Source organism: Orcinus orca, chromosome 7 (genome assembly GCF_937001465.1).
Source record: "Orcinus orca chromosome 7, mOrcOrc1.1, whole genome shotgun sequence".
Taxonomy (NCBI): domain Eukaryota; kingdom Metazoa; phylum Chordata; class Mammalia; order Artiodactyla; family Delphinidae; genus Orcinus; species Orcinus orca.
Window position 1 is genome coordinate 109,872,193 of NC_064565.1, and position 14,492 is coordinate 109,886,684.

General features: G+C 39.6%; 1 protein-coding gene across 3 annotated transcripts in view; it reads right to left on the reverse strand.

Annotated features, from left to right (window-relative positions):
* Positions 1-256: 256 nt before the first annotated feature.
* Positions 257-14,492, reverse strand: part of SPHKAP (SPHK1 interactor, AKAP domain containing) — a 129,653-nt gene continuing 115,417 nt past the window's right edge. Inside the window, exons 9-12 of one of the 3 annotated variants that reach the window (XM_033426064.2) lie at positions 13,591-13,677; positions 11,305-11,357; positions 11,033-11,217; positions 257-2,132 (exon numbers count right to left, since the gene is read on the reverse strand). In XM_033426064.2, coding sequence (XP_033281955.1) covers positions 1,989-2,132; positions 11,033-11,217; positions 11,305-11,357; positions 13,591-13,677 — 469 coding nt within the window. In that variant the 3' untranslated portion in view covers positions 257-1,988. The other 2 variants (XM_012532950.3, XM_049712514.1) reach the window with 2 other exon arrangements.

A 14,492-nucleotide genomic window follows, 5' to 3' on the forward strand; every position in this document is an offset into this window, starting at 1 on the left:
TAGTGGCTGTATCAATTTACATTCCCACCAACAGTGCAAGAGGGTTCCCATTTCTCCACACCCTCTCCAGCATTATTGTTTGTAGATTTTTTGATGATGGCCATTCAAAGAATATTTTCTTATTCAAAAATTGAAAGTGGAACTGTAACACTTGTCTAAGGGATAAATCTACCTTCACCCAATTTCACTGTGACTATTTTTTTCTCTGAGGCACTTAAGCTCTTGGAGAAAAAATGATCAACCATTTGGCAACAAAAATTTATTGATTAGTTTGCAACTTTAGGTACAACAAATATAATTTCATCACATGATTACAATTCAGTATTTGTGCTTTGTAGGATAAGTAAACATTCATTTGAGCACAACAAAAATCTACACAGAATATTCTGGGGTTGTGTAAAAAATAAACGTATCCTTTTCCATTTAATACCATGAAGAACTTTCAGTTTGAGATGGTGGGTAAATGTTAAGATTTGACATTTGTTTAATGTGTCAAATTAAACATACAATCTAAATTTGGACTATTTTTAATAATAAATGCCTAAAGAGTCCTGGAAAGGATTCCTGGCATGGGTGGTAGGGAGGAAATAGAGTTTCCAATGAAGCTTTCTTGACATTTCAAGAAATGTCAATTTCTTGTCAATGTGGATGACACACAAGGCCAGCATTGATGGGGTGGGGTCTTGTTCACATTTAAAATTACTTCACAATCTTAAAAATAGTGTAAGAGCATAGTATCTCAGGAAATCTTTAATAAACACTTTCTTTGATCAAGAAGATAAAAGCCAGTCTAGCTCATTTAGTTGAAGGGAAAGAAGACTTACTGGGGAGAAGTTAGATACCTTTATTTTTCAAAAGAGTAAATCCCTGTTTTTAAAATACTTAAATGTGATAATATTTTCTTTCTCTCAAATTAAATGCTAGTATCCTTAAATCAGGAAGTCTATGATCCTAACTGGTTATGTCAAATCCTGCATCCATCATTATAAATGTCATAAGACTAGCAAGTCTGCCATATGGGTACTTTTATAATGAAACCACAGAGCTCAAGAGTCAATATATGACTTAAGACAATAATCTCTTCATATTTTATGAACCTCTAAGGTTAACTCAATATATTATTTAAGATAACAATCTCTTCATAATTTACAATAAAAATAAAATGAAAGTTTAGATTTTATATAATTTAATATACAAGCAGATTTTATCTCAAAAGATGTTCTTTTGTAAGAAAGCGTCTTCCCTTTGGGTAAGAGTTCTGTAATCATTTTACTCATGTAATATATAGAAGGAAACAAGACAATCTTTGATCTTTCTCTCTCTCAGCTGAACACCAATCGATTTCTGATTAGCTAGGAACCCAGATATTATTGGGAGATGTGGAATATTTATCAGTGGGCTGTAGTGGATAAATGAAATCACCTTGGTAGAGGACACTGATAATACTCTTGCATTTCTGTTAATAACCACTGATAATTGTCTGAAGCTGAAAAGCTTTTATATCAAAGTTTTGGAAATGTCTTGCCCATATCTTAAGTATTTACCTGGGCTGACAGACCCCTTAATCTGCCCAAAAGAGTAAAATAAACATTACAGCAGAGTTTATAAAATGATTTTGACCAGTGACTTTGTTTCCAGTCGATTCACATAATTGGAGACATTACATAACATTTTATATTATTAAAAATATGTAAGTGCAACTTTCCTGGAGTTTGGGCCTAGTTATAAGTTTTTCATTTGGGCCCATTAAAATTCTGTTTTTTTCCAGCCATTCTAATACAAGCTCTTTTGAACTCACCCACCGGTTGTATTGATTTGTACAGACTGGTATTTTGCTTTTCCTCAGATTTATTCGATGTGCAGCAGACTTGAACAGCAGATTTTTTCATAGCTCTGTTAATGTGATGTGATGTTTTGAGAAAATTTAGAGCAAACCACTGTGATCTAAGCTGGAATGAAGGAAGGGGTACCCTAAAGGCAGAGCCGCCTTATCCCAGTTCCAAGAGCCAGTCAAAGAGACTCGGGGTCCCATCCTTCTGCTCCTCACGCATTTTGTAGTACTGAACAACTGCATGAAAGATATCTCCCACTTTCCAGGCCTTCTGATGAACCAGCTGCACGACATCTAGAAACTAAAGTAAAGCACAGGGTTAGGCTCACATATCACAGAGGGTCCTCAAAGTTATATCGTTCAAACGCTCTTCCAAAGCCAGTGGCTCTCCAGGTTATTTTTTAATATCTCTAGTGACAGCACACTATATTCTAGGACAGTCTATTTTCTTTTTAGACAGTTCAGATAATTAGCGAGTTCTTTCAACTGAACTGAAATGTTCCTCACAACAGTTGCCATCCTTCAATTTTGGGAGACTACATGGACTTCTTCCCGCCACGGTCTATCTTTTAGATATTTGAAGAGTTTCCTCGGATCTGCTTTCCTCGGGGTTGGACTCTCTCTAACAGGACTGTAGAGCATGGTTCCCAGTCCCTTCTGTCGGTGTCACAGATAAGTTCTCATTGGATGTATACATTTAGGCCAAATAAACTGTGTTACACTTTTGGGTAGGGTTATTTACCGGTTCCTCAGTCCATCTTGAACATTTCCCTCCCTCTTCATCAAGTTTCGAGAGACACTGGCTTTCCATTGGAACAGGAAAAGCAAAGATTGAGGAAACATCTTAGATTCGTCACCTGGTTAATGGTACCAGCTTCAGTTGGCCACAATGTAGAAAGTTTATGACTACAGGTGCATTGTGAGTTGGGGGTGGGAAGGTGGGAAAAGCATTATAGATGGTTCCCTTCGTGAAACCGTGGGATGAAGCCCAGAATGAAGGCTTCTCAAACTTCTTAGTCAGATACGTATAAAGCAAACTAATGATTATAAGAGCCCAAACCTGCAGGAAGTATCTACTTTCATGCATGTTATCTCATTTAATTCGGTCAACAACCCTGTAAAGCAGGCATTTAACGATGAAAAACTGTGGGTTTGTGAGATGAAAAGTTGGCAGTAGGATGCATGGTCTTCTAACACTCCAGCCCAAAGCTCTTTCTACTATTGCACCCCATGCATTTTGATCGTAGGAGAATAAGCCATTGATATTTATTTGGAACACTGGGAGAAAGGATAAGCTGGGAATCCGGTATCGTTTAATGAGGAAGAAAAACCTATTTGTTAAAAAAGATGAGGGCTGTAGTTTAGTTACTATTTCTTCAATGTTTCCTTCTAGAATGTCTTTCCTCTGCTCATTTCGCATTTGTTCAGACTCTCAAGATCAGCCGGAGAGTGGAATGCTAACTTTTTTCTGGTCTTTTCCTCCCCGCCCTTCAGTTTGCATTTGCTAATTCATTTCCATTGCTGAGAAGTTGTCTTATAGAGAGCTACTACTAAATTACGTGTCTTCTCCCAGCTGTGGCGGCACCAACTACTGCACAGTTACAGAAATCAGTGCTTTATTGTACTCACTCGCCTTGTGTTGGCTTAATCAGAACAAAGCAATTCTCTAGGCTGGAAAATAAAATGCTTAACTTTTAATACATGGAAACATAAACATCATCTAAAAGATGATGTAAAAAAGGAGACCAATGGGAAGCCGATGGCAACTGTATTACAGAGAGTAAATGTCCCAGGAAAGGACATCGTCTTAGCCACCTCTTTATGTCTAGTGCCTGCACCTAATAGGGGCTCAATAAATATTTGCAGAATGACAAAAGGGATGAACAACCAAATGTGAGTCAAATGCATCAAATGCATTCAAAAAGATCAAGAAGGCTATTTGAAATATGGAGTGACATCCAGAATCATTGAAGACGAACCTTGTCTAAATATTCATTCTTGAGTTTTATATAATGTATTTGCACATATATAGTTAAAAATTAGCATGCACATCTTGGGGCTTCTTACTCAATAATTTTCTACTGATAGGATGCTCCAAAAAGATGACTGGGGGGCCATGGATCTAGGCAAAGGCTGGGCAGAGCCTAGTCTGGTGCAATGGTAGTAGGCAAGGAGGAGAGTCAAAGCTGGTCATGCGACAGGTGTCTCATCACACTGTGCCTGGGAGTGGGCATGCATATTGTGGGGGTAAGGTTCCTAGGACCTCTCTTCACTGGTCACTGTGACAGCTATGGAAGGTTAGTGCCAATCAGCTCCCTCAGTCTCAGTGATAGAATTTCAGAGACTATTAGTTGTCTGGTTTCCCTCAAAATTCTGCCTAGCTTTCTGTCTGTTAGATCTGAAATTTTAGACAGCTTAATCCTTTAGGTTAAGGCTTTGCTCAAAACACAAATACCCTCAGAAAGGGGAACATTACAGGTGATTACTAGTAATTTACGGAGAGGCGTAAAAATAATTTTGTGAGCTGTTACTTGTTTCTTGGTGTGTATGAAAGATCCCAGGCGTGTTTTCTATTGGACAAAGTGGTAAAAACATAAGGCCTCAGGGAAAGGGGGAGAAAGGCTAGGATGTCTTTGCATGATTTGGTTAGTCAGACTTTCCCAGCTCTTACTGGAAGTCTAGAAATTAGATGCTCCTAGCGGAGAGGACTTGAACATCAAGTTTCTGAGGTCTCACTGAGAGCGGCTCATAATTCATTGGCTTCAAGATTTCCCTCCAGGGTCATAAGTGGTCTTAGGCTAGACTCATCCCTTGAGGGTATTTGCTCTTCCTTAACATGTCTTATAAAAGAAACAGTCAATATAAAGTGAACAGAAATAGAAAATTAGCCTTAGCTCTTTTCTTTTTTCCTTCTATACACACTGGTTCACTGGGCCACCATCTTATTCCCAACTTGCATCTCTCAGGTATTGCTCTGAGAAAGAATCAAAATTCTAGAGCCGATGCCAGTCCTGGCTGAACCTTTCCCAGAAGGCTGTCTGCTTCAGACCTTTCTGGAAGCCCAAGATTAGCTACTTTCCGTCTATTTGGGGCTTGCTGAAGCAGGGTCTCCCACTGTGGTGATGACCATAACATGTTGTTGACTGGCCGAAGTTGTCAAAGTGCCCCATCACCTAGGTCGAATGGTCACACGCTAGAATCTGTCTCATGATTTCTAAATCCAGGCCAATATCCCAATAAAGCAATTTTCAAAAATGATCTGGCCCCACTAAATACAGCATGCTTTTAGGCCATGATGACTTCACCTCAGACATCGAGACCTTGAACCACCTGTGGGGCTGATGAGCAGGGAAGGTCTTACACTTTCTTTTCTTCCTTCATTTAAAAAAATTCTAGACAAAAACGAAGCTAAGATTGTGAAGAAACCAGAAAAGGACATTTCCAGCTCATTACTTCAGCCTTGAAAAACTGCATTCTATTTAGCAGCTGGTTCTAGATCTTTCACTGTATCTGTCCATGTTTTTGACTTGGGAATTTCATAATCAGCTTTAGTGTGTCAGAGATCTGAGTTTTTCTTTCCAATTTCCAATTTGCATTTCCTGCTATTTCACAATCAATAATAATTAGGTTCCCTTCCTGTGTATCATAGTTGGCATTCCCATGAACAAATGTTTCGTCTTAGGTAACTAGAAGAATTTCTATCCTGTGATGGTATATCATTGGTAGACTCATTTGAAGAAAAGTATCACATGGTAGATGCCTTGTATATTCTCAGGTGCATTTACTAAATTAGATTAATTGTTTACCAAATCATATGGTGGAATCTATGGGAGTTGTTGCAAGTCGTATGGGTGTTTGAAAACATTCAACTTAGATTTCTGAAAGCAGACACCTTCTTTTGCTCCAAGGTGAATTCCACTTGATTAAGCACAAGTGAGCTGGTCTTTATATTGCTCCTGCAATTATGGCCTGTAGAGTCGTGATTCTCAGCCTTGGTTTTACCCTAGAACCCACAGGGACCTCGAGAAAACCCCAAAGCCTGGGTTTCATCCCGAGAGGAGAGTCTGATTTAATTGGCTCACCCACTGGGGTCTATAAAAGCTCCCCAGGTGATTCCCGCACACACTGAATTTGAGAACAATGAAAAATATTCAGTTCAAGGCAGACAGTTTCTTACATTCACAAATGAAGAGACAATATCTGTTATGGACTGAATGTTTGTGTCCCCCCCCCTTCCCCACTCCCATTCATAGATTGAAGCCCTAAGACACAAATATGATGGCATTAAGAGGTGGGGGCCTTTGGGAGATAATTAGATTTAGATAAGGTCATGGGGATTGGGCTCCCATGGTGGGATTTATGCCGTTATAAGAAGAGGAAGAGATGCCAGAGCTCTCTCTCTGCCACATGAGGGCACAGAGAGGAGGAAGCCCATCACCAGGAAATGCATCTGCTGGCACCTTGATCTCAGACTTCCTAGCCTTCAGAACTGTGAGAAATAAAATGTCTGCTGTTCAAGCCACTCTCTATGGTGTTTTGTTAGAGCAGCCTGAGCTAAGACAGTATCTAATTCTTCCTTATTTTTCCCTCCTTTGTCATGTATTTTTTTTCAAAACTGAGACTTAAAGTGTAGTATTTTGGGGAAAGTTAGGTTAACTGTAAATGCCATCAACGTTTTCTCTCTCATTCTCTTCCCACTGCTTTGCATATGGAAAAGAATAAGAAATTAAAGGCGAGGCCACTCCTCTCCTGACTCGCACTTTCTTAGGAAGGTAAGTTTACATCTGTTTCCTCTTTGCACATTCTGTTCTATGCACTGCCTTCAAGAAAAGGAAGTAATTCTCAAAATGAGCTTAAAGATGAGAAAGGCACCTGATTTACTGCAAGGCCAGTCATCAGCCCATTCTAGCTCACAGAAGCTCATTGAATTTAAACAGAAGTAAAAGAGCTAGAGAAAATAATGCTTTGGCTTCAAAAGAGCAGAACAGGGCTTCCCTGGTGGCGCAGTGGTTGGGAGTCTGCCTGCCGATGCAGGGGAGACGGGTTCGTGCCCCGGTCTGGGAAGATCCCACATGCCGCGGAGCGGCTGGGCCCGTGAGCCATGGCCGCTGAGCCTGCGCGTCCGGAGCCTGTGCTCCACAACGGGAGAGGCCACAACAGTGAGAGGCCCACGTGCCGCAAAAAAAAAAAGCAGAACAATTAGCTAGTTGATATCTGTTTTTAAAAACAATTGCTCTCAACATTCCCCCCCATCCCTGCTTTGAATTAAGTAGATTAAATTTAATTGATGTCAAGGTCATTGTGAATTAAATTCACAAACTGTTTTAGATTTCAAGGTGTTGGAATTCTCAGCAGTCTTTCCTCTGGAATTTAGCATACTTTAAAGCCTCCTCAAATTCTGCCACTCCTTCAAGATATTTCTTATGGAAGGGAGTCTCAAATTTTGGTGTTCATTAGCATCACTGTACTTGAGCAAAGTTGTTAAAAATGCATATCTCTGGGCCCCACTCTTAGAAAGTAAGTTCCAAGAAGGGGTCTAGGAGTATGAATTGTAAATAAGGGTCCCAGGTGACTCTGTGCATTTGGCTCATGGTCACAGGGTGAGAAGTACTGTTTCAGTGTGCTTCTCGTTTTCCTTGTTCAGAATAAGCTCCCACCACTTTCACACTTGGTCTTTACAACCTGAGCCTCTTGGTTTATGTTCTCCCTACCTTGGGTCCTTCCTAGACTGGAATGTGAACTCCAGAAGGGTAGGATATTTTGTCTCTCTTGTTCCCTGTGTCCCCAGAGCCTAGAACAGTGGCTGGAATATTGTACATATTCGATAAACTTTTCATGAATGTTCCGAATGTACGACATTCAAGTGGACTTGGAATTTTAATGATTAGACAGAACACTAAAAGAGAAAGCTTGAAAAGGTGTCATTTATCGGAGAGGAGTGACAGTACAGTGGGCACCCAGAATGTTTGGAATTTGCCTTTTGAATAGAAATAAGGCTGGAAGTAGTTACAAGCTGACATTAGGTGCCCTTTAACTCCAAGGCCAAGTTCACCGGCAGTGGTGGGAAGGATGAGCTGCTTCAGTATTCATTCATGATATCCTCTGTCATTTTAGCTCATGCTTGAGACCACCATCAAGGGAGGTGTGTTGGCTAAATTAGTTTATCCAAAAAATTCAGAATTTACACAGATAGGGACTCAGGGTATGTATCTGTGAACGGTGTTTCATACTCTAGTGACAGTGGGGGAATGTCATTGCTGAACTTAACAGAGACATTTCTTTAATCTTCTCCAAGCCAATGAGGAGCTAATAGACACTGCTGCTCTCAAGTGACACAGCCTCCTCGGTAGGAAGCCACAATCTCTCTTCCACACCACTTGAAAATGGCCACTTAACTTCCTGGCTAATTTAAAAACAATCAGAATGAGGTCTTCAAATGCGTTATCGGTAAAAGAAAGGATGTCAGAATTTTACATAACGGTTTGCTTTATTTCACCAGTTCTGTCATAGAACTGGGCACAGGCAAGTGCCCTTTTACGGAGAAGCCACTATGTGTAGAGAACCCTAACTGACTCGGAAAAAAACTGTTAGAAGATTCAGTCCATAAAATTACATTACTTGGAAATAACCTCCTTGAACTGATGCTAAACAGGAGTGAAACATCATTAATGTTTATCTTGATGACACTAGTGGAACATTTATATTCTCAGAAAAATAGTTATGAGCAAAGACAGGCATCCTCTTCGAGAACTGAAAATCAGTGGGGATAAATAAATATTGTGTCAAAGCGTCATGTACATAATTAAGGTGTCAATGACATATTCCTTGTCCTTTCATCTAAGGGGAATTTATGAGACATATATTCACATAGAGTGTTACGTTGTTTCTTCAAAATGGTGGATTGTATAAAAATCTACTCCATTAAGAGACCATCTGAAAATGCACCAGGTAATGCTTTTATTCAGGGAGAGGCTTGAGATACATTTGGAAACCAAACTGCCTTTCATTTTTCCAGGAAACTGAGAATGTACTCTGGCTGAGAATGTTCTTGTTCTCCTCCCCATGGCAGGGGGTCTTGGGATTGTGTATGGCAGGAGGGAGGGGTCAAAAGTGAAGTGCTCTTTCACTGCACCCTTTGCACTAGGCAGGCTGGATGGTAAGGTGGAAGGAGAATTTATTAAATAGCAAACCACTCATCACCTTGCAAATAAAGGTATGCCAAGCATAGGATCGTATCTAGATTCAGAGAGCATAGAGCTGTAGGCAGTTCTAGGCCTGAAGAGAAATAGGAATTACTGGCTAGAGAGAGAGGCTGAAGTGGAAGAGGGCATGGAAAATAAACTAGGTCTCCTTCTCGATTTTTTTCAGTAGCCAATCCCATTGGCTGGGGATGCAGACATAGGTACGCTGATCTAATTACCATGTGCCTGAGCAAAAGGGTAGAGGACCTTTAATTTCAGGCTGTAGGATTCTGGCAGTGAGGGTTAAAATGCAGTTACACATTTTAAAAATCTAGATTGTAACTCAAAGGCAATCTAACTTGAGAGAGACGCACTACTGACAGGTATCTGTGGAGAAAGTGGGGTTCTACCACTAAGCTCAAATATCACTATCTGAGGACTCTCTCATGGACTAGCTTTTGAGTACTGAGTTGCTCATCAGTAAAAAAGGGACAATAATATCCATTCTGCTCTTTTCACAGCATTGTTGACAAACAAGTATAATGAGTATGTGGAAGTGACTATAAGACATTAAAAAAGGCACGGTGGCAGAGATAGGCAGTATCCTGAAGCAGTTTCCAAGATTTTCTGCCCTAATCCTCAGTACCATGAATAGAATGAGATAATTATGCCCTTATTATGTTATCTTAAATGGCAAAAGGGACTCTTCAGTTAAATTTGAGTCAATCAAAAGGGAGGCTATCTGGTGAACCTAATCTAATCCAATGAACCCATTAAAAGCAGAGAGTTTTCTCTGGCTAGTGGCAGAAGAAGTAAGAGAGACTGACAGCATGAGAGCATGAAGGGACTGTGTGACAAGAAATTGGGCAGCTTCTAGAAGCTAAGAGTGGACCTCAGCCAATAGTCAGCAAGGAAATGGGGACTTTAGTCCTACAACCACAAGGAAGTCAGTTAGGACAGCAACCCTAACAAGCTGGGAAGCTCATTTCTCTCTACAGTTTCCAGATAAGTGCCCAGCCAGGCTGACATGTTGATTTCTGCCTTGTAAGTCCCTCAGTAGAGAGCATGGAATTCATCCAAACTTCTGACAACAGAGCTGGGTATTGTTGTTTTAAGTTAGTAAATTTGTGACAGTTTGTTACACAGAAATAGAAAACCAATATAGCAACATTATTATTAATTTGAATTTTTTAAAAACATACTTTTAAATTATGGAAAATTGAGCTTGAAGACATTGGTAGATGGATTCTTGCTTTAATCTTAATAACTGAGATTCTACAACAGTAAGTGGCTGGTCTTAGAGAAAGGGAGTTAGAGTTGCTATTAATTTAGATGTTGGCTAGGGATCTATTTCTTAGCTTTATATTTCTAGGTGGAGAAAATAATGAGAAAGCCCATCCAATGCAAATCTGTCCCATAGGGAATTAAAAATGCCTTCTCTTTGACGCCATGCCGTAGTTTAATTATCAGGGTGGCCTCACATTGCTGATTATTGGCTGAGGTCCACTCTCAGCTTCTAGAAGCTGCCCAATTTCTTGTCATGCGGTCCCTTCATGCTCTCATGCTGTCAGTCTCTCTTACTTCTGCCACTAGCCAGAGAAAACTCTCTGCTTTTGATGGGTTCATTCAATTAGATTAGGTTCACCAGATAGCCTCCCTTTTGATTGACTCAAAATTAACTGAAGAATCCTTTTTGCCTTTCCTTCTCTACTTTTTATTTAAATGAATGTTATGAAGAGGTTGGTTCCAGAGTGAGGAAACACACACAAAAATAAGACTCTTAGAAAACTATCCTGTCTCCTCAATTTACTTTCTCATCATCACCAACTAGCTAAGACAAACTGACGGTCAAAGAATTATCATGATTATATTTATGCAGGTGGAAGGTTTCAAAGTTCTAATCACAATTTTAAGGTGAAAAGTCAAGGAAAAAATTTAAATGGGTTAACTGGGCATTTACTGAGTTTTAAGCAGGGATAAAACACAAAGCCTTATGGTATACAAACAGGGAACACGGTACCTTTTCGATTCTGTTTTCTTGAGATTTCTTAAAGTAGATAGTGGGGATCCCGAGTTCAGAGGCAGCTATCCACTGCAGAGTGGCTCGAAGCTCAGTGTCAGGACATTCTGGCTCCAGGTCAAAGTTGATCACCAGCAGGCTCCCCTGGCGGCTGGCCTTTCCCACTGGCATTCCAGAGGCACGTTCTGAATACAGACACAACTGCCTTACTATACTTTCCATACGAAGATCACAGGCAAATTGTGTCTCAAAATTATGGGAACGTGGCTTACCCTCTATGTTTTCTGACTGTCCTTTAAGAATCTCGTTTTCTTCTACTAATTCACTTTGGGAGAAAACAACAATATATGGTTGGTAATGTTTAGGAAGAGCAAGCTGTAAGTGCTAGATGAGGTGATGGGTCTTATTGATCTAAAAGCTTCTGAAGTTTCATATATTTATTGTTTTTGTGGAATAAACTAAACAAATACTAGGGAAATACCAACGTGGCTATTACGTAGGACTACTGGGTCTGCAATGAATAACACTACCCCTAAAATAAAGGCTAGATAAACTGCATGGTTTTAGTTGGGATAATTGGTGTGGGAGACTCTGAGAGATGCAATCTTTTCTTCTTCTTGACCTCCTTTCCATAAACCTTCACAGGTTTGAACAGTCAAGGAAGGATTTTGTAGGTATCTAGATCAGATTTGAGGACTTATCCTTCTTCTGTATTTGCTTGTCATTTACAGAACCATATATTTCCATCTTGAGACAATGATATTTTTCTATACTATGATAGCAACATAAACTTGCATTTTCATTTAGGAAAATATTTTTCTACCTATACTTGGTTATTTGACCTGAAATAAGGGAAAAGACAATCACAAACTTTAGAACTTAAGAAGGGCGACAAAATATCTCAATTAGTTGAAAATTTTCTTTTTCTTTCTTTTTACTGGGAAGATGTAGTAGGCTGGGGGTGGGTTAGAACTAGATACTCATAATGGAAGTGAGGATTTCATTAAATATAGTCATGTTCAACATCTGAAGTGCTTTCACATAGTGAGTACTTATTAGGGAGATTTGTAAATAGTGGGAGGACTCAGTTAATGCTTTTAAAATAAGAGTATATGACCCAACAGCTGAAAGGAAGTGACCATCTTGGGAAGCCCACGGTTGTTCTGTATTTTTGTCTGGTCTAGAAATTAAACTGCAGGTGCTCTTAAAAATGTGTCTCTATGTGAGAGGATTCTCCCTTATATTCTCTGTTACTGCTAAGATCTGGCTAATCCCATTGTATTCCTGATGTCGAGAGAAAGTGTAATTGTTCTTTCATGAACACCTAATTATTTGTAGAAGAATGGCCAATTTCCCAAGGGTCTAGATTTTCTGCTAGATCTCTATCCAAGTGACATAAGTGAAATGACATATGGTAGGTACAATTTCTACTACTATGGAGCTGCAGTATGCTGATATGGGTAGAGGTGGTCTTGGTTTTCTCTATCTGTAGTCTGTGGGGTCCTAGGCTCATACTGGGGAGAAAGATGGACAAAATACCTAAACAAATGTTTCCTGTAGGAGAAAAATAAATTTACCCCAACGTGTTTTTGTTTGTTTTGCCTCCTTTAAAAAACAAATCAAACCCAAGATAATGTTTATGTTCATCTCTACCTGTGAATGATGGCTGTGTGGAACAATAAAGAATGCACTGCAACCTTTAATCACTGAGAAATATTCCCGCAGGCAGGATACCTGATTAAATGGTGAAATAAAAATGATTTAGCTATAGATAATAATTGAAAAAATAGATCAGGGAGCAACTTTAGTCCTATACTTCATTTTCATTTTTCTGAAGTTTCAGAAATCTCCAAATAATAAGTCATAATGGTCAAAAATAGGTTTCAATTCATTTAATTTTCCAGGACAATCACAAACTCTAGATATAGTCCTGACCTCATGTTGCCTTCCCTTTATGCACCATATTTTATGACACGCATATTGTACTTTTTTCCCTTGGTCTTTTAGAAGGTCCTCATACTGTGGGGAGCATATATAAAAATGACACGTTCCACCACGGTGCCATTTGGTATTAGACTCATTAGTGGCAATAATCCCAGGTGTCTACAAGTAAAGGAAAAGCCATTCACACTATATTCTATTGAACAATAGTCTTTGCTGGTTGGCATAGTACAATTTAAATGGATTTTTGTTTCTCTGTGACCAACTAGGTAAAATGACATATATGTCTGATTACATGGATAAGCTTTATCCAAAACGATTATATTATATTATATATATGTTTATATATATATATATATATATATATATATATATATATATAAATGATTATATTATAGGGGGCAGAATTGAAATCCAGAAGGCAGGTGGTGGGAAGGGTGAGGCTACTGCAGGCCTGAGTTCTTACTCCAGTGACATGAAACCATACATGTCTGGGAACCTCAGCAGGACAGACATGATGAAACCAGTGGTCGGGAACAACTTGAATGATCAAAATGGATGGCCAGATGGAATCGGAGTAGTGGTCTCACAATCACTGCATCTCAGTGGCTACTTACTTAATCATGGGAGAAGATGGCATGCTTTCCTGATAAATGTCCAGGTCCATAATGCCAAGACTGCTAGTGGCACTACTGTTGCCATTGCTGACAAAGCAAAAGTTTACATATTAATGCCAGTGTCCACCACCTGGCCACACTGCTGACACTGCTGCTCCACCATTCTAAGAGGTTCTTCCTTTGGTCCCCAGAAGAATACTGCTTAGTGTCTAGGACTCCTGAATTGATCTTTATTTCTGACCAAATCAGGGGAAAACACAACAAAAGACATTTTTGGCTCAAGCCAATCATCATCATCATCATCATCATCATCAATGTTTCGTAATTTCTGCAGTGGTCGTACCTGGTGGACCACACCTAGTGGGTGACAATCAGCATGACTCCTTTCTTCCCCATCCTAGTGACGTAAGCATGTCTATCCATCAGCAAGAGACGCCTTGAGTATACCTCCAGAGACTAAGATACTTCTGAGAACGCTGGCTGAGGGGGAAGACACGGGAATGCTTATCTGCCTGCTTCTTGGCTTTTGACAGAAACCAGCGATGCATGTTCTCTTTTTCCTTTGCCATTCAGGGGATTTTTGTCAGGGATATTCCATAGGACATGCATTTGTCTCATTTTTTTTCCTGAGGGACTGCAGAATTTACAAGTACAAAGTTGGGCAATGCCAGAGTTTTATAACTCTATCTTAAAATCTTTGAGAAGTAGCAACACCTGATGCTTTGTGTGTTGTAGAGAAGGAGGGATCACATATTGCAACATTTTTGTAGGATGCACAATCAACATATGGTCTAGTTACTAGCCTGGAATTTGTTTACTGAAACACAGAAGAGTTAAGCCCATTTTTAGGTCCTTGCAAAATGGAATGCATCCAATTTCACCAAACTCACTATATTTCCTCA